The sequence below is a fragment of the Dromiciops gliroides genome, chromosome 4, assembly GCF_019393635.1.
Source record: "Dromiciops gliroides isolate mDroGli1 chromosome 4, mDroGli1.pri, whole genome shotgun sequence".
NCBI lineage: Eukaryota > Metazoa > Chordata > Mammalia > Microbiotheria > Microbiotheriidae > Dromiciops > Dromiciops gliroides.
This window is the reverse complement of record NC_057864.1, coordinates 209,170,730-209,189,965: the sequence shown is the minus strand read 5'-3', so window position 1 is coordinate 209,189,965 and position 19,236 is coordinate 209,170,730. Positions and strand designations below refer to the sequence as shown.

Below are 19,236 nucleotides of genomic sequence, written 5' to 3'. Positions count from 1 at the left end.
GTAGGGGGGGTGGGGGGTAGAAAAAAAGAGAGAGATCTAGGACACTGTTGAGACAACACTACCTCAACACTACCGCCCAGTGTGCGGTCAGGAAATAAATTACCACTTCTTCTCTGATCTGGAGCAGTTTGACTCCTTTTTTCCCCCTTCCCAATCTTATTTTTTTTAATTTCCAACTCTTTCTGTTTAGACTCTACTTTTTATTCTTTGAGTTGGTTTCTCCCCTCCCCACCTCAGTGGTTTTTTTTTTTTTTTTGATGTTTGACAACAGTCTTTGAAGATTTTCTACTTCAGAGTGGCTACTGATGGGCTGGTTGTACTACAGAGAGAACAAGCAGGGCTTCTCAGAGTGCGACCAACTGCTCCTGCCGAAGGCAAACGCTGGTGGGGACGATGACTCTCCATGAGGCCACAGCACTGGCTCATAAAAATCCCAAGCAGCCTGTGCCTCATTGCGATCGTCTTTTCATCCAAACATGGAGATGCAACGAGCGTAGTGGGGCTGGGGTAGCTCTGGCGAAGCCGCTACCACCGTTTGCCCTGCCTGTTAAACATGGCTTGTCCCTTCCTTCCTGGTATTTTGTAGAGAACCCACCGCCTGCCTAAGGAGATGACACCCATAGAACCGGCCATTTTTGCCGCTGAGTTGATCTCTCGGCTGGAGAAGCTGAAGCAAGAGCAAGAAAGCTTGGACAATCTGGAGGAGAGGCTACAGCAGATCAAGGAGGTATGAGGCTTGGTTAGCTGGCTGGCTAGCTCTGCTGTGTGTGTGTGTGTGTGTGTGTGTGTGTGTGTCTCCAGGTGCTACCCAACTCCTTTTTTCTTTTCTCTCTTCCCTCCTACTCCTTGTCCCTCCCAAAGTCTTTCATGGGGCAAGGGGAATGATGGGAGATTGGGGATGGGAGATTGGGGATGGGAGGGTGGGTGTAGCCAAATCGGTTCTTCATAGGGCATGGGTTTTCTTTCCTAGGTGTGAAGGTCCTGTAGGGCTTATTCTCCTTGAGTTATATTAACTGCCCCAAGACTGTGGGTATTTAGAAAGGGTATTTAAATGGGTTTCTTTCATCTCCAATCTCCTTGGCTAAATGTATTCCTTTTTGCCTCTTATTGTAACTTCCAGGATGAAGACAAGGAGGGGTCAGAGTTACCTGTCGGCACTCGGGAGATCACTGCACAGCACCCACTTTCCCTCTTACCATCTGGCAGCTATGAAGAAGACCCTCAAGCTATCCTGGATGACCACCTATCAAGGGTGCTGAAGACGCCTGGCTGCCAGTCTCCAGGTGTGGGGCGGCACAGCCCCCGTTCTCATTCCCCTGACCATCATCACCACTATCACCCCCTGCTCCAGCCTGGCAGCAGGCTACCGCCCCCAGCAGTTGCCTCTAGTCTCTGTCCACTTGGCAAAGGCTTTGTTACAAAGCAGATGACTAAACATGTATACCACCACTACATCCACCACCACACCATCCCCAAAACCAAGGAGCAGATTGAAGTGGAGGCAGCCCAGAAGGTGCAATGTTTCTGCGTTGGGGGCACGGATTACTACTTGTGCTCGAAATGCAAGAGTCACTCCAAGGCACCAGAGCTGCTACCAGTGGAGCAGTTTAGGTAAGTGACAGTCATGCCTGGATTCTCCTTTTGGGAATGTCTTCGTGGCCAAAGCCCTAGTGAGATTCTGAAATTGACCAAAAATATCCCCTATGAGTTTTAGCTTCCCTTTTGTAATCTGACCTGTAGAGAAATTAGGCTGGGCCCAGATGCATGAGTATCAACCTCTTGACAATTCCCCCTACTCCACCTCTACCATCCCTATCTTCTTCTAGTTTCCTGTTGACAAATTCCAAGAGTCCCAGAAGTTAACTATCTCTCTGGGTGTGGGGTGTTTCTCCTTGCTTCTCTCCCAGCAGCCGAGGTAATACCCTCTCAAAGCGGAATGGGAAGGTGACAGAACCGTGTTTGGCCTTGTCAGCCAAGGAAGGAGTCCCTGTTGGGACTGGGCTACTGCAACTACCTGGGAATGAAGGAGACAGGTCACAGAATGTTTGGCAATGGATGTTGGAGAGCGAGAAACAGAACAAGCACAAGCCCCACAGGTAAACACCCAGCTGGGCATGATCCAGATAGTCATTACAGAGGAATGACAGGACTAGCTAATTTATACAGTAAGCTGAAAGCAAATGGAGTTGTTTCTTCCTGCCACTTACATTTTACAAATTGAACTGGACTGTGGCAGTTTCCCCATGCCACTCCCTTTTCCTTTCTCTCTTCCCCTTCCCTCCCCCTTCCCTTCTCTTCTCCATCCTTTCCCTCCCCCACAGGATAGAAATTTCTTTGAAAGTAATATTTTGTAGTATTTTTTAAAAGAATTCCTTTTTGCTTTTTTCTCTGCCTGTTTTCTTCTCAGTGCCCAGAACACAAAAAAAGCCTATCCTTTGGAGTCAACGCGGGGGGTTGTTGGTGATCGAGCCACCCGCTCCCATCTGTGGGGGGGGAGCATCGGGCACTCCCGCACCATGCCACATGCCCATCCCTTCACACAAGAATCTGGCATGGCCCCCCTGGGTCCCCCTAACACCCTTGCTCAGCTGGAGGAGGCTTGTCGGAGGTTAGCTGAAGTGTCTAAACCCCAAAAGCAACGGTAAGTGGAAAAAGACTCAATAGGTCGGCTTTGCTGCCAGATGGGATCCTTTGCCCAGTCAGTAATAGCAATTGCATTTGCACTTTAAGGTTTGCAGAACACTTTACCCACGTGATCTCAATTGATCTTCCCAACAACCCTGTTAGATAGTCTCTGTTATTCCCGTTTTACAGGTGAGGAAACTGAGGCTGGCAGATGTTAAGTGATTTGCCGGGCACAGAGCTAGTAAGTGCCCACAATGGGATTCAAACCCAGGTCGGCCCCCAGTCCAGGTCAAACTCTGTCTCCCAATCAAATGGTGTTCCATGACAGTCTAGAATTTATAGACTCATTTGATCCTCACAATCCTGTGAGGTGGTGAAACTAAGGCTGAGAAAAGTTAGGTGACTTGCCCAAGGTCACTTAGCTAGTAAAGGTCTGAGGCAGGATTTGAACTCATATCTTCCTGACTCCAAGACCCAAGTTCTAAACTGACCCTTTCCTATCCTCACTTTCTCCTCCACCACTCCATGACTGAATTTAGTTTCTGATTGTCAGGCATCTTTGTGGGCTCAGAGCCTTTTCCCAACCCCCAGGGAAAGAAAGCCATGGCTAATTGTCAACTCTAGCACTAACCAGTGTTTAGCCTGTTTCTTATAAGCACCTGGAAAACAGAATAGGTGAGTCGAAGCTTTCTTAAAGGTGGGAGATAAGGATCAGATGATTCCTAGGAAACTTCCCTACCCTAGGATTCTAAGGACAGGTTAAGTGAGATTGAGTGAATAGACATTCACCTGGCTAATAAGAGCGTTTTGTTCCTTGATAAAAATAGTTAGAATTTATTTGGCACTTTAAGGTTTGGAAGCATTTTATGAACATCTGATCCTCACAACAACAGTAGGGGGGAGGTAGTACTGTTTTCATAATCCTCATTTTATAGATGGGGAAACCAAAGATGAGTGAGGTTAAATAACTTGTCCAGGGTCATACAGCTAGCAGGTGTCTGAGGCAGGATTTGAACTTGCAACTTTCCTGACTCCAGATCCAGCACTCACTCATTTCACTGCGACATCTGCCTATCACACACTAACTGACTGGGAGGTCTGTCTTTTCTCCTCTTAGTGAAAGTGGTTTTTTTTCCCCCTCTCCCATAATTCCTAACACCAGGTAACACCAAGGCTTTAGGCTGGTTCCTAAAAGAATTTAGCTTCCTATCCTGGCATTTGTTTTTTGTTTTGTTTTGTTTTGTTTTTTTAAGTGAGGCAATTGGGGTTAAGTGACTTGCCCAGGGTCGCACAGCTAGTAAGTGTCAAGTGTCCGAGGCCGGATTTGAACTCAGGTACTCCTGACTCCAGGGCCGGTGCTCTATCCACTGCGCCATCTAGCTGCCCCCTATCCTGGCATTTGTGATCTCTGTGATCTTGAATAAATTTTTTAGCTTCTCTAGGCTTCTATTTCCCCATCTGTAAAAATGAAGGGGCAGGGGTTGGATTAGATGACCCTTTAAAAGTCTCTTTAGAGCTTTGGTCCCATAAGTAAGCTGGTTCTATTTGTGTCTGTGGTAGACAAAAGTACACCTGCAAACTCTTGTGCAATTTCTAATTTGGAGCGCATTTAGAGCAAGAAGGAAAGGGAAGGGAAACAAGCATTTATTAAGCATCTCCTATATTCCAGGACTTGTGCTAAGCATTCAATAAATACTGTCTTCTTTGATCCTGACAACAACCCTAGGAGGTAGGTCCTATGATTATGTCCATGTAATAGTTGAGGAAACTGAGGCATAGACTAAATGACTTGCTCAGGTAGTAAGCTAGTAAGTGTTTCAGGCTAAAATTGAACTCATATCTTCCTGACTCCAGGTTCATGGCTCTAGCTACTGTGCCACCTCGCTTACCCTACTTGTGATTCTGTGTGGCAAGAAAGGTAATGAAGTGTGCATCTCTGGTTGTATCTCCTAGGTGCTGTATATCAAATCAACAGAAGGATAGAAACCACACTACTATTGGCCACGTGGGAGGTTCCTCCTTCTGCAACCCCAGCCTAGCCCCAGAAGAGTGAGTGCATATAGCTAATGTTCTTCTCTCTCTCTCTCTCTCTCTCTCTCTCTCTCTCTCTCTCTCTCTCTCTCTCTCTCTCTCTCTCTCTCATTGATTTCTTGAAATGGTCATTCATACCTGAAGTTTAGCTTTTCACGTGCTTTTTTGGCCTACATTATATTGGAGGACATGCAAAACAGGCATAGTTAATCCCCAAGATGATCCAGAAATTCCGTCAGGCTTTATCTTCCTGATTGTTTGGCTTGTGCTTCCAAGATACAAATCAGTGTGTATGGCGGGGAGGGCAGGTAGGATTGGGTTGGAGCTAAGAGGTAGGTGGAAAGCAGGAGAGAATCATCCTTATGTAGAGAATTGCCCAAAAGATAAGTGTGTAAGGTAGATACTCAAGAAAGCTCTAAGAGTGCACATGTTGCCTCTTCTAGCACAAAAGGGTTAGCTAGTTAAGGGTGATGTGCATCCACCATACCTGGAAAAGGCAAGCTTACCTTTCCCCAAATCTCCCCTCTTCTTTTAAGTTTACTTTCTTCTAAAGTGGACAAAGAATATTGGATTAGTTTAATTAGAGGATTTTTTTAAAAAATAAGAACTCCTTAACAGTGATCTCAAGTCATCAAAATAATTAAAGTTTTCTTCCTTAACCTTTTCAGCAATGATAAATGTTTAAAGTCCTGACTAGGCCACCTGACTAGATCCTTTCATTTTTAATTGATTGACCTTAAGAGGAGCAGTTTTCTTAGCATTTTTTTTTCCCTTGAGGCCACTCCAAAAAACAGTCCATGGTAATATAGTCTTCCAAACTTGCTCTCATACTCTGATCTAACACTGAACGAGCATATATACCTCTTCAAATGTACCATTGGGCATGGCTGTGTGGCATACATTGTACTTACTGTGGTTTCTCAATTCTGTGGCCATATCTGCTCATCCTCGGAGAGAAGTCTCTGGCCATCTGGTTTATTTTAGCTCTCTCTCTCTCTCTCTCTCTCTCTCTCTCTCTCTCTCTCTCTCTCTCTCTCTCTCTCTCTCTCTCTCTCTCTCATCAGAGGAAATTGGAGGAGGAGTCATATGAAGTTTGAGGAATCCAAACCACCCCCCCCCAAAAAAAAACCAAAAGACCATTTCCTTTTGTATCCCAACCTTGCTTCCAAAAGATGATCCAACAGAAAACACTGACCATGTGCTATCTACCAAACAGATACAAAATGGCAGAAATATTAAATGCATGATGTAGTGACCCCAATAGAAGAAAAAATTCAAACTTAGAGAGTGACTAAATAATCCTAAAGCAGGGGTTCTTACCCTTATTTTTAAGAAAAAAATTTCATAACTGTATTCCAATATAATTGGTTTACTTTTAAATTTATCCTATACATTTACAAACATTCACCACACTATCAAAGGGGGCCCACAACACAAAAAAGGTCAAGAACCCCTCTCCCAAAGAAGATGGTAGATCAAAGAATGAATCACAGAAACAATAGCAATCATCGCTAAGGAAGTAACCCCTTGACCAGAGGGAGACATGGATTCAGTCCTGACCTGGGGCATTTCTGACACATCATGCTTCCAAGAGCCCCCTCAGAATCAGAAGCTCTAGCCTGTCCTGCTTCTGCCAAGGGTGCTTTCCCACCCTTCCCCTTTTCTTCTGCATTTGTTTATTTGCCCCAACCTGTTGCATCTCATTTTATTTCAGTCACAGAGAGCCAAAGAAACTGGCAAGTGTTCACTCCCTTCAGGCCAGTGAGCTGGTCGTCACTTATTTTTTCTGTGGAGAAGAAATTCCGTACAGGAGAATGTTGAAGGCACAGAGTCTGACACTTGGCCACTTTAAAGAGCAGCTCAGCAAAAAGGGAAATTATAGGTAAGAATCTTGTGGCTTCTTTCTTCTTCAGGGTTTGTTTGCTTAGAACTAAGAGCCAGTCGTGAGGAATCTTCCTCTGCTTGACTCTACCCACGAGAGGGGTGGGTAGGGGGAGGAAGGGAGGAGAGAAACTTTACAATGTTTTCTGACCATACTGGATTGCAAAATTTTGTGGAGGTGTTTAGGTTTTTCCTACTTTCTTCCTCTCCCTCTTTCCCCCCTACCTCTGGGAGGATTAACCCACTAGAAACAGGGAAGGGTGTTGGTAAGCTCTTGTGGTTAATGGGGCTATTTGAGCTTCATTTATTCTTTCTCCTATACAGGTAAGGATCCTAGGAGCTTATATTTAAGGCTGGGAAGGGTCTTAAGGATTATCTTGTCCAGTCTCCTCATTTTATTGATGAGAAAAACTGGGGCCTAGAAAAGTTAAGTGACTACTTACTCAAATTCAAGTAGGAAATGGCAGAGTCATAATTCAAACCTAGAATCCTTGACTCCAAATCTGGGGCTCTTTTTAGTTTATCATTCCCTTCTCAGGAAACTATAATATTCACTCCTGTTGTAAGACAATTGGGAGCTTGGGATGGGTCATTTCTAAGGAATTTGTACTCTTTGATAGAAGGAAAAATCTAGTAGGCTTGGGGGAAGAAGACTATTTATTGGTTACCCTTTCCAGAATGAAGAACGGAGGCCATTACTCAGGAAATGTATGGAATTATCATACCTTAGGCCAACCTTTTTTCCCTGATACTTCCAGCACTTTCATTTACTTGGAAGGTCAGGGTCACTTCAAGAAGGTGCTCTTGTGTATTTATAGGCAGGTGTGGGTTTTGGACCAGTCCACCTTTCCTGTTCCTATAGGCTCAAGCCCATGATTATTTTGACTTCATGCAGTAGACCTTGGTTGCCTTCTGTTAATGCAATGGAAGTGTTCACAGACCCCCACAAATGTGAATGAAAAATTTTCCCATAACTTCTAAAATAATACAAAGCCCATATAGGAATTCTGACTCTTCCTTCCCCCTTGACTGGTTTCCATTGTAAGGCATTCCTTTTAGTCTCAGTGTTGGCTCTTTCTTGACTAACAAGACCATTAGCTGGATCACAATTCATGTCTTGAAGAAGTCATCCTTGGCAAAGTGCTGGTTCTTTTCCAACTTCTAGCTTCATCAAGCATCTTGGCATAAGGGTTTTAGCTGTGCCTGCCCTGTGGTGAAAATGATATCTCCCCCAATCCCCTTATCCTCTGGGAGCAGGCTAGCTTTGGGTATAGGTCCCTTCTGGTCAAAGATGGACAGAGGCACTTAAACCATGGGAGGTTTCCAGACCAGGGCTTCCATTTTTATTAGCCATGTGCCAGACTTGAAGAGAAGCTATTGCTGTTTATTCTTTAAAATATTCCATAGAATAATTCCTAAGAGGGGGCAGCTAGGTGGCATAGTGGATAGAGCACCGGCCCTGGAGTCAGGAGTACCTGAGTTCAAGTCTGGCCTCAGACACTTAACACTTACTAGCTGTGTGACCCTGGGCAAGTCACTTAACCCCAATTGCCTCACTAAAAAAACCCCAAAAAACAAAAAAAGAATAATTCCTAAGAAACTCCAGAGAATTAAAAAAAATTGTTTCTTGTTGGAGGTAGGAGAAACTTGTAAGTTATTGTTAAGCAAGATGTTTCTAGGCTTAGATGTCTTCCCTTTTACATGTAGGTGGAGACAATACCAAACAGTTATAAAAGGGATTTTAAAATGTCTCCCCCCCCTTTTTTTTTTATCTTGAACAGACATGAGGTGAAACTAATTACACAAATGTGTGCACCTCCAGGGATTCATTTTGATCTTAAGCTTTGACTTTTGGCTGGACTTTGAGTGAAACTGCAGGTGAACTTCAGGGGGAAAGGGGCCATTGAGTTCCGAGGAGCAAGCAGGGACTGGAGGAAAGACTAACCCAGCAGCTTTGGTCACATCTGGCATTGATTTCTTTTTAAGGCACACTTAATAAGCATGTCTTTGAAGCCTTTGCCTTTCATTTAATGCACAAAGACTTGCACAAACGGTTGACTCTCAAATTCTTTATTGATTGGATCAGGCTGTAACCCAGGCCCTTCGAATCTGTCTTATCTCTGCTTTCCAGTTCCAAAGTCATTTATCCAGTTCCTTCTTTGGGTTGGGTCGTGGGAGTGGGGGTGGGTAGGGAATTGTGGACACCCCCCCCCTTCCAACACCTCACGCCAACCCTTTGAAAACACTATATTAAGTACTGAAAACCAGAAAACAACAAAATACCAAAAACTTACGAGGAGGAGGACTGAGGGGGGTGTGGAGTGAGGGGGAACCTGGGCCCTGTTGAGTAATCTCAACATGGCAGGAGTTCAAAAACGGAACAGTAACTCCAGACTTGCCAGATGATATTGGTGCCAGATGTCAGAAAAAAACAAAGTTTGCCACATAAAACATGTTTCGGTGGAAAAAGCCCGTTTCTGCAAGAAAATGAGGGCAGGCAACATGTTTGAAGTTGTTGGAGGGGGAGGATGTTGCTGCCTTTCTCTCCTCTCTAAGATGAGGTGGCAATTATGTAAAAGATCGTCGCATATTTTCTCAGAGATGCAGAGCTTCAGACCAGATTTGTAAACACTGAGATTTGGAGATGGGTGGAGGGCCACTGGTGAGAGAAGACTTACCCTTTTATTTAAAAGGGAGGAACAGGGACTTTATCACCCCCATTTGTATTATTATTTTTTTTTTTAAAAAAAAGCTTTATTTTGTTGTCTGTACTTGAGAAACATCAGACTTGAGCAGTTGCACATACACAGAAGTACAGAGGGGATTGTACATGAAACCACAAATCCCTATTACATACAGCTTGCCTTTTAAAAAAGAGACTATAATAAATTCAACACAGTTTCAAAGATGTCCTGTTTGTCACTGTTGTCTTCTGAACCTCCGTCTGTTCTCTGTACAGTTTTTAAAAATGGCACAGTGACCCTCTTTGCTTCATTTTTTGCATCCATATTGTTAGTCCTCCTCTTGCTCTCAAATCCAGCCCTTTTCCCCCAAATTGGAGGAAAAACCAACCCTATCTTTTAACAAATAAATACATTCAAACATAGCAAATCCACACATTGCCTATGTCTGAAACTATGTCTCTTAATCCATCCTTTGATGCCCCCACTTCTCAGTCAGGCACATCTTCCCCATTTGTTCACCATCTTTGGTCTTTTCTCTTGGGTTACCATTACCACAAGGACTCTTGAGTTCTCCCATGTGAAATGTTTTTATGGGGTAGTGCTCTGCTGATGTTCTAATTCAGCTGGAAATGCTAAAAACAAGTACCTTGACTAAATGCAGCTGTTTCTCTTTACTCAGCCTTATCTCCCTTGAAAGCATTTGGCTTGCCTTTATTAAAGGGGGGTGTGTGGAATCTTAACTGTAACTTGGGGAAAATTCATTCTTAAAAAAAAAAAAAACAAACCACAAACCCCAAGACAATGGATTATTGTGGGGGGAAACAGTTCTTTTCTCCCTCCCTCCCCTAGAGTATGGTGACCTTTAACCTGTCAGTGGTCTTTGTTGGTTGAAAATTACAGAGCACAAAGGGCAGCTTTTAATCTATATGAGGGTCTCCTTTGCCAGTGATCAGATGGCAAAGTGCACTCGCTTTTTGGTTTCCTTGGGAGAGTGGGGAGTGGGCAGCTGGAAGAAGAGTTGTTGCTGCAAATGTTAGCCCTTCTACCAGAGGCTAGTCATTTGCTCATATGCAGAATGGGATAAAAGGAGCCTTTAATCAAGGAGCTGAACAGCCTAATTCAGCATAATAGAAGGGTCCTTTCGAGTTTGATACTTGGGGAAGAGTGAGGCAGGGCTAGGGAAAAAGGAAGGTGGCTATATATGTAATGGCTCCATTGTCTGAGCTAACCTAAGTAAAGGGAATATGTTACTGCCTAACATCTGCTGTTTATCTGTGATTGGCGTACTTAGCAGATACCTTCATATGACCATTCGAGATGACATTCAAGGAGCGTAAATATAATTTTCCTACATGCAATCAGACTAATGATAGGAATCATATAATGTTCTTTCAGATATCTTAGAGATGATTCAGTCCAACCTTCTCATTTTATAGATGAGAAAATGGAAGTGGCCCTCGAGGAAGGATGTGCCAGAACCCCTTGTATTAGGTCTAGAGAGGTGATGTGGTACATTGGGAAGAGCACTGGATTGGAAGTTAGAGGATCTACGTTCAAATCCCAGCTCTGCTACATGGATGACATTGGACAAGTCACACATTGATTCAGAGGTTCCTCATCTGTAAAATAGGGGAGTGGAACTAGTTAATCTCTAAGGTCACTTCCAGTATAAAAGCAATGCTCCCATCATCTTGATTCAGACTTTTTATAGAATGGATAAAGATGCTTCTGATTATAGTCACTTTTAGAACATCCTCCTAGTTGGGGGGTTATTCCAAATGTAGTCCCCTTCAGGGTCTCCTCCTAGCTGGGGGAGAGTTATTGATCTTATCCTTTATAAAAAAATCTTTAAATTCTCTTTTAAAAAACTGTCGGGTAACTGGAATTATTTTTCCTGTAAAAAACCCCAAACAACTTTTTAAAGTAGATATTGCTGCTGTCCAACAATGAGTACATACATAGTTCTCAAGATGAGCTTTTTAAATACTGGAATTTCATTCCTTCTCTTGCTGTTTGTTCACGGTCTGCTTTGTAGGGCTATTGCTCTGTCTGTGGTTGCCATCATAAATTGGCTGTTGGTTTATACACAAGCACACACTAGCATATTCCCTTAAGACATCTTGTCTCAATGAGCCTAAATCTCATTATTCCTCTCCCCCCATCTCTGCTGTCAGTTTGATAGTTTAGTTGTTCATCAAACACCAAGTGCCTTCTATTTGTGCCAGCCTCTCTGCTACGTGCTGTTGTTGGTCACCCCTCAGTTTGTTCCTTGCCTTGTTATTATGTTCATTCTCATCATTCTTAGTTCTAGGATAATTCTAGGGCCATGTTTGAATATTTTATGATTTATCAGCTCAAGACTCCCATCCCAGTTTATTAGATATAATTTAATAAACCAAAGAAGTTGCTTTTATCTCTCTTTGGATCAACACCACATATCTCCCAGGATTAAGTTTGGCAGATGTGCAAAGGCTAGATTGGAGAGGTGAGAGACTTTGGCGGGGTGACCAGTCAGAAGGCTATTCCAATAGTCCAGCTGAGAGCAGATGAGGGCTTAGACTAGGGTGGTGGCTATGTAAGTGAAGAGAAGTTGTATGCTACATGCAGTGTGGGAAAAGAGATGGTAAGATTTCACAGGTTGTGGGGTCAGTAGAGTGAGGAGTTATATGTAACACCAAGGTTTCAAAAGTAATTAAAAGGATGGTGGTACAGTAGGGCAGCTAGATGGTGAAGTGGATAGAGTGTGGGTCCTGGAGTCAGGAAGACTCATCTTCCTGAATTCAGATCTAATCTCAGGCGCTCATTATCTGTGTGAGCCTGGACAAGTCACTTCACCCAGTCTGCCTCAGCAGTTTCCTTATCTGTAAAAATGAGCTAGAGAAGGAAATAGCTTATCACTCCAGTATCTTTGTCAGGAAAACCCAAAATGGGTTCACAAAGAGTTGGACACAACTGAAAAATGATTGAACAGTAATAGCCTAGGCAAAAATAGGAAAATTTAGAAGAGAGGTGGGTTTGGGGAGAAAGATTGTAAGTTTAGTTTTATGCACGCTGAGTTTGAGATGTCCATGGGCTATCTAGTTCCAAATGTCCAGTAGGCAGCTAGTGATATGGGACTGCAGCTCAGTCTCAGAAAGGGATCTAAGACTAGCAGTATAGATCTGGGAGTCATCAGCATAGAGATGATAATTAAACCCATGTGAAATGTTGAGGTCATTGAGAGAACTCTTTCATACCCTTCTCCACCCACTTCAACCCTACCCCTCCATTGGGAAACCCATTCAAGATCTTCCCATATCTTCCACATTGCCTTCTGGAATCTCCACCCTGCCCCGTAATTTAATTTCCTTTCAATTTTAGAACTTTCTGATTTCTTCCATCTTCTAGTACTTGCTGAGACCAGGCTTCTGGTTGCCGTTGTATCCTTGAGCATCCTTGTAACTTTTTTCATGCCCTCATATACTGCTTCCTTGTTTCCTCATCAAATTCCCCTCCAGTGGGAGTCAGGATACTCTATCTATCCCTCAGCATTGCTTTCCTACTTTAAGGTTCATTCTATCCAAATCTATCACTCAGCTTCCTCAGTGACTAACAGTCTCCCTCCTACCTCAGTAGCTGTCTTCACCATACATGTTAATCTCCCCTTAGACTGCAATCTTCCATTTTTTGAGTCTACTAAATGCTTTTGACCTATTCCATCACTTTGCTCACAAAGAGGGATGATTGTATCCTAGATCTTGCTCTTTCCATGATTAGGAACTCTTAAATTCCTTTACCTGATCATAATATCCTATCTTTCCTTATACCTTACTATTCCTGAAACCTATTCTTTGCCTTAACTGTGATCTCCATTTCCTCCAACTCTCACCTCTTTCCACACTATCATCCTTTTCTTCCCTTCCCAGTCCCCCTTTAGTGCAACAATTCAACTCTACCCTGCTCTCTCTTCTAATCCATTGCTTTTTTGTCCTATCACCATTGATAACCTGTCAAATGGGAACCCTGAATTACTCCTATAATCCTCCTCTTCTACTCATATTTCTGAATGGCTATGTTGGAAGTCATGTGAGTGTACTGGATCCACTACAAATTTAGTATCTAATCTGAACTAGACCTTCACTAAAGCAAGACAGGTCTTTTTACTCCTTTGTAATTGATTCTCACTACCCACAGTGTCTATTACTTATTATCTCTGCGCTCTCTCTCTCTCTCTCTCTCTCTCTCTCTCTCTCTCTCTCTCTCTCTCTCTCTCTCTCTCTCTCTCTGTCTGATTCTTTATCTCTGTCTCTCTCTCTGGTTCTTTGTCTCTGCCTTTCTGTCTCTGTTTCTTTCTCTGTCTCTCTCTCATAAAGATCATTTGCTATGAGCTTCCCTCTTTTACCCTTCTCATTTCATAACTTTTTGATACGCCATCTCTCATTTACCACAATCTGATAAAGAGGTGACTTTTCTCACCAAGCCTAGACATTGGGATCTATGTGGTGACAAGGAAGAGTCAGTGATGACACTGAGATGATACTAGAAGGATATGGTACTCTCAACGGTAAGAAGGAAGTATGGAAGTACTTTTTTTTGGAAGTATGGAAGTATTATGTGTACATGGAACCTATCACTTCCCTCTCCTTTCTAAAGTTTCCTGTCCTGCTGTCTACAAATATTTCCTATCCTTAAAAAAACCCTTAGCAGATCCTACCATCTCCACTAGCTATTGTCTTCTCTCCACCCTTTCTGAGCCAACCTCCTAAAAAAAGTCATCAGTGCTTGGTTGCAACTATGCCTTTGAAAATTACCGGTGATGTCTTAATTGTCAAATCTAATGGCCTTTTAAAAATCCCAATCCTTTGGGACCCCATGGCAGCATTTGACAATGCTGATCACTCTCTCCTACGACACACTCTTTCCTCTGGGTTTTTGTGACACAACTCTCTTCCTGTTTTTCTGCCTGTCTCTGACTGATCCTTCTCAATTTCCTTTGCTGGCTCTTTTATCTACAAAAGTACCCTGACTCTGGATATTTCCCAAGGCTCTATCCTCTCTGTGTTCTTACTTGGTGACATTATCAGTTCCCATGGGCTTAATTATCTATGCAAATAACTCCCAGATCTATAACACATATTCTTATTGTCTCATTTGAGTTCTTATTGGACCTACCTATTGGAAACTTTAAAGTGAACAGCCTGAAGGCATCTCAAACTCATCATATCCAAAGGAGACTTCATTATTTTTCCCTTCAAACCGTCCCTTCTTCCTGACTTCACCATTGAGGGCACTGCCATCCTTCCAATATAACCTTGGTGTCATCCTTAACCCTTCCCTGTCATTATGCCAACACATCCAATCAGTTACCAAATCTTGTCTTTGCTATCTCCATGACATTACTAGCCTATGGACCTATCTTTATGCTTATAAAGACCACCCTGTTTCAGCCTCTAACCTCTTGCCTGAACTGTTTGAAAAGTCTTCTAATTGGTCTCCCCAATTCTCTAGTTTTCCCCCACTCTATTCTATCCTTTACCCCAGCTGCCAAAATGATTGTCCTCAAAAGCAGATCTCACATGAAGCAAGCTACTCAGCCCATACTCAGTAAACTCTAGTGGCTCAATTACCTTTAGAATGCACTATAAATTCCCTTTCATTTAAAGTTCTTCACATTGTGCTCTCATCCTGCTTTTTGATTTATATGTTACTACTCTCATATACCCTATGGTCCAGTTCTTTCAGCCTTCTACCTGTCACTGCCTTTGTACTGATTGTCCCCCATGCCTGAAATGTATTCTTTTAGTATCTCAAGTTTCATTCAAAATTCAGCCCTCTGCATGAGGTCTTTCCAGGTCTACCCAGATGCTATTGTTTTCCTCCCCGGTGTTAGCAAGTAAGTTGTCTGTGCCTGTATATCTTCTTGTAATTTCTCCTATTAGAATGTAAGTTCCTTGAGGGCAAGGACTGTGACCTCTTTTTTTTTTCTTTTAATCTCCAGTACTTAGCATAGTTCATGCCACATTGTAAGTGATTAATAAATGCTTGCGTGCTTAAGGGATATTATAGAAAGAGCACCAGATTTGGAAGACCTGGGTTCAAATTTTGGCTCTGCCACTTTATTAGCTATGTAACCTTTGGTAAGTCACTTAAATCAAGGATTCTTAACCTGGCATTAAGATTTCAAGGTGTCTATGAAATTGGATGGGGAAAAATGACATCCTTATTTTCACTAACCTCTAACTGAAATTTAGCATTTCCTTCAGGTACGAATTTAAATAAAAGTAGTAGTCTTTAAATTTAAATATTTAAATAAAATATTTTAAATATTTAAAAATATTTAAATAGAAGCAGTAGTAGGGTTCACTATATTCTCAAAGGGGTCTATAAAGGTTGAAAATTCAAGTCCTGAAGTCTCTAGGACTTCAGTGTCCTCACAGATGAAATGAGGGAGTAGGTGGGGATTAGACATTCTCCAAAGATCTGTCCTGCTCTAAATCCTATAATGCCTTAAACCTCTGAAATGCCATTTCATTGAATGCTTTTGTTTTTGTTTTGTTTTTTTTCTTTTAAGGTATTATTTCAAAAAAGCAAGTGACGAGTTTGACTGTGGGGCTGTTTTTGAAGAGATTTGGGAAGATGACACAATACTCCCAATGTACGAAGGAAGGATTCTGGGGAAAGTAGAAAGAATTGATTGATTCTTATTTTGGCAGTGGTGGGTGGTAATGGAAACAACTTTTTGCATCTGTTTCTTAAGAACCGTTCAAACAAAACTAAAGATACCTGTCTTGGAAACAACGAACAACAACAAAAAGATATTTTGAAGGAAAATTGAATCAATGAAGAAGAAAGAAATCTAGGAAGATTTGGCAAATCAGCCCTCATTATTCACTGGGTACAGAAAGAAGAAAAAGCCCTGAACTATTTATTGAAAAGATGACCACTCTTGGCTGTTGAAGATGCAAACCATTGTTGAGAGACTTCCTTTCATATCGCTTCCTAGAGATCTGAAATCCATAAACTAAGAAAAACTGTACAGCTTCCCTGAACAGGACTCCTTACTGATATTTATTGATCCTGGTATTTCCTTTTACATCCAGTTAATGGATATGCTGCTTTTAACAGTGGAGAGGGGAAAAAGGAACTTTGTTCTTTAATTGTTCTATTCAAACTTAGGGGTTTAGCTAGGAGGGAGTTAACGATTTCTGTCACTTAAAAGGAATTATGCTTTGCCCAGTATTTCTCCAAGTGAAATTAAACTGTTTTAATGGTGCCCTGCTATGGTAGAATGGAGAGAGGGAGCTGGCCTCAAAGCCAGGAGTACCTGGGTTCAGGTCCTGACTATGACACATCCTGGCTGTGTGACCTCAGGCAAGTCACAACATCTCGGTGTCCCAGGCAACCCTCTAAGATTTTAAGCTGCAGAGAAGGTGTCGACCTGCTTTGGTATAGGAAGTTCCTCACCTGGAGTTTCCTATACTAATGAAACCCACAGGTTTAGCTCCTATTCCTTTCCCCCTACTATTAATACACATAACAATTGGTGAATTAAAAAAAATCTATGCTGCTTTAACTTGTGATAAAGATCTTAATGTTTAAATACAGTGCATTATCACTCTAACACAAGAACAGTATTTAATTGGAGAATTTGTGTAGCATGGGTCCTGGAAAGATCTTACAGCTGAGACCCCTAGTACGGTCAGTTCCTGACTGGCTAGTTGGAGGCTCTGAGTGATCTTCCCCATAAGATTCCATGCACTTCCTGCCACCCCACCCAGAGGATCCAATCATACGTAGGATAAAATAAACACATGCCATGTAGTTAGCTCATGTAGGAGGTGATTTTAGCATGCTCCTTATTAAAAGTGCAGTATCTTTGAGACCTTCGAGTTCAGGGGAAGATTCAGACTTTGTATCGAAGTCTTCACTCCTTCCTTTCCAGTCCCAGCCCTGAGCCTCACTCCTCCCAAATGGCCTGCCTCCCCTTCCCCCACTATCGGCCTCAGAGGAAACTGCGCCCAAATTTGGAAACAGTTCTTTCACACATCACACCCCTGCAGCCCCCAAATAAAAAGGGTGGATGCAAACCCAGAAGCAGCACCTCTTTCCCCAAGAGTCCTTCATTTTGATGTTTGTTTTTTTTTGTGTTAAGTTAATGTGTGCATTCTGTTTGTCATTACTACCTTGTACTGTAAGTCTGTATATATTGTATGGTGAAAGATTATTAATACACTATCTCTAGTGTTTGAAATGGAATCAGTACAGTACCTGTGCCTGCATGGTGGGTTATACCGTGTATCGCCCTATATTGAGGGCTCAACTTTCCCTTGTTTTTTGAAAGGGGTTTATGTATAAATATATTTTATGCCTTTTTATTACAAGTCTTATACTCATGACTTTTGCCATGGCGTTTTGTTCTACTTACACTGTAAATTATGCATTATAAAGAGTTTCATTTAAGGAAAATTACTTGGTACGATAATTATTGTAATTAAGAGATGTAGCCTTTATTAAAGTTTTATATTTTTCAAATTAGCCTTGTGTCTAAATTCTTGTGGGGGGGACACATCATAATTTTCAAAATGTTATTTTCCATATCGTGCTGTTTGACTACTATTATCTAGTGGTCTTATCAGGTTGAGTATATCTTATAGTTATACTAGATCTATGTGGCCAGCTTTACTCTGATGGATCTGTGATCTCATCAATGTGATACTTCCTCAAGCAATTCAGATTGTGCTCTCAAAAATTCTGACTGTTGTCCCATCTTAGAAGTCCTCTGTTGGTGGGGAGGTTGGGGTGCAACATTCTAAAGTCCTCCATGGCAAGAAGGGTGGGGTACAACATTGGGTGGCTTTCCTTTAGATAAAAATACCTAACATAGCACTATGGGCCAGGCATTGTGCTAAGCACTTTACAATTATTTCATTTCATCTACTATCCTGGGAGGTAGGTGCTAATATTTTCCCCATATTACAGATGAAACTGAGGGAAACAGGTTGTGACTTGCCTAAGGTCACACAGCTTATAAGTGTCTGAGGCTGGTTTTTAACTTGGCTCCTCCTGCCTCCAGGCCCAGTGCTTTATCCATTGAATGACCTCAGCTGCCTCATCTCTAACATTGCATAGATACCAGGTGAACACATAGGTTGACCCATTAATTAGCTCTCATCTTTGATGACATGACTGGCCTACTTTTTTTTTTCCAAGTCATACATTTTTCTGAAGGCGTATACAACTTTGTAGGTAATGTGGTGCAGGAATCTGGTTTTTGTTAAGACTCAACTCAGGTGCCTCCTTGAACCTTCCTATTACCATTTTGGTGACATCTAATTAAAATTTTTTGGACACAAGGTTATATGGCTACAAAGATAGGGTTTTGTTTCAGGCAGAGAAGTTCAGTCATTAAAAACAGTGGGCAATTTCCCAAGAGCAATCCATCCCACTTCCCTTATTGTTGACCTCTCTGCCACATTTGGCACCTGACTACCCTCTTCTCTCTGGGTTTTAATGATATGGTTGTCTTCTTGTTCTGTCTGATACTTCAGCCAACTTTGAAGGATCATCATCCTGGCCCTACGGCCTGTGCATGGGTGTTCTATTCCCTGCTTCTGTTTCCAAGTTTCTATTTCCTGCTTTGACTCTGTTGCTCTTCCGTCCATGTCTTCCCTATCCCTGTGGGCATCTCAAATTGGACACATCCAAAACAGAACCCATCTTTTCCTGCAAAGCCTCTCCTCTTTCTAAATTTCCTACCATTCTTCTAGTCACCCAATTTTGCAACCTCTGAATCATCCTTGACTTTTTCTCTCACCTTTTGCATCCAATCAGTCCCTTTTTCCACTGGCAATTATCCCAGTCCAGGCCTTGATTACATTTTGCCTGAACTATTGCAATGACTCTCTCTCTTTAATCCATCCTTACACGGGTACCGAATTGCTATTCCTAAAACACAAGTGTGAGTGCCATTCCTCTTCTCAAGAAACTTTAATGGCCCCCTCTTTTCTCTGACTTTTAAAGTCTTTGCAAGCTCAAT

The 19,236-nt window shown here is 42.2% G+C and overlaps 1 protein-coding gene across 5 annotated transcripts in view; it reads left to right on the top strand.

Moving 5' to 3' along the window:
* Positions 1-17,699, top strand: part of AXIN2 (axin 2) — a 46,000-nt gene extending 28,301 nt beyond the window's left edge. For 4 of the 5 annotated variants that reach the window (XM_044003047.1, XM_044003046.1, XM_044003045.1 and 1 more), the window contains 7 exons: positions 587-727; positions 1,121-1,611; positions 1,908-2,096; positions 2,408-2,641; positions 4,579-4,674; positions 6,371-6,538; positions 15,772-17,699. In XM_044003047.1, coding sequence (XP_043858982.1) covers positions 587-727; positions 1,121-1,611; positions 1,908-2,096; positions 2,408-2,641; positions 4,579-4,674; positions 6,371-6,538; positions 15,772-15,898 — 1,446 coding nt within the window. In that variant the 3' untranslated portion in view covers positions 15,899-17,699. The remainder of the gene's footprint in view (positions 1-586; positions 728-1,120; positions 1,612-1,907; positions 2,097-2,407; positions 2,642-4,578; positions 4,675-6,370; positions 6,539-15,771) is intronic. The other variant, XM_044003049.1, reaches the window with a different exon arrangement.
* The last annotated feature ends 1,537 nt before the right edge of the window (positions 17,700-19,236 follow it).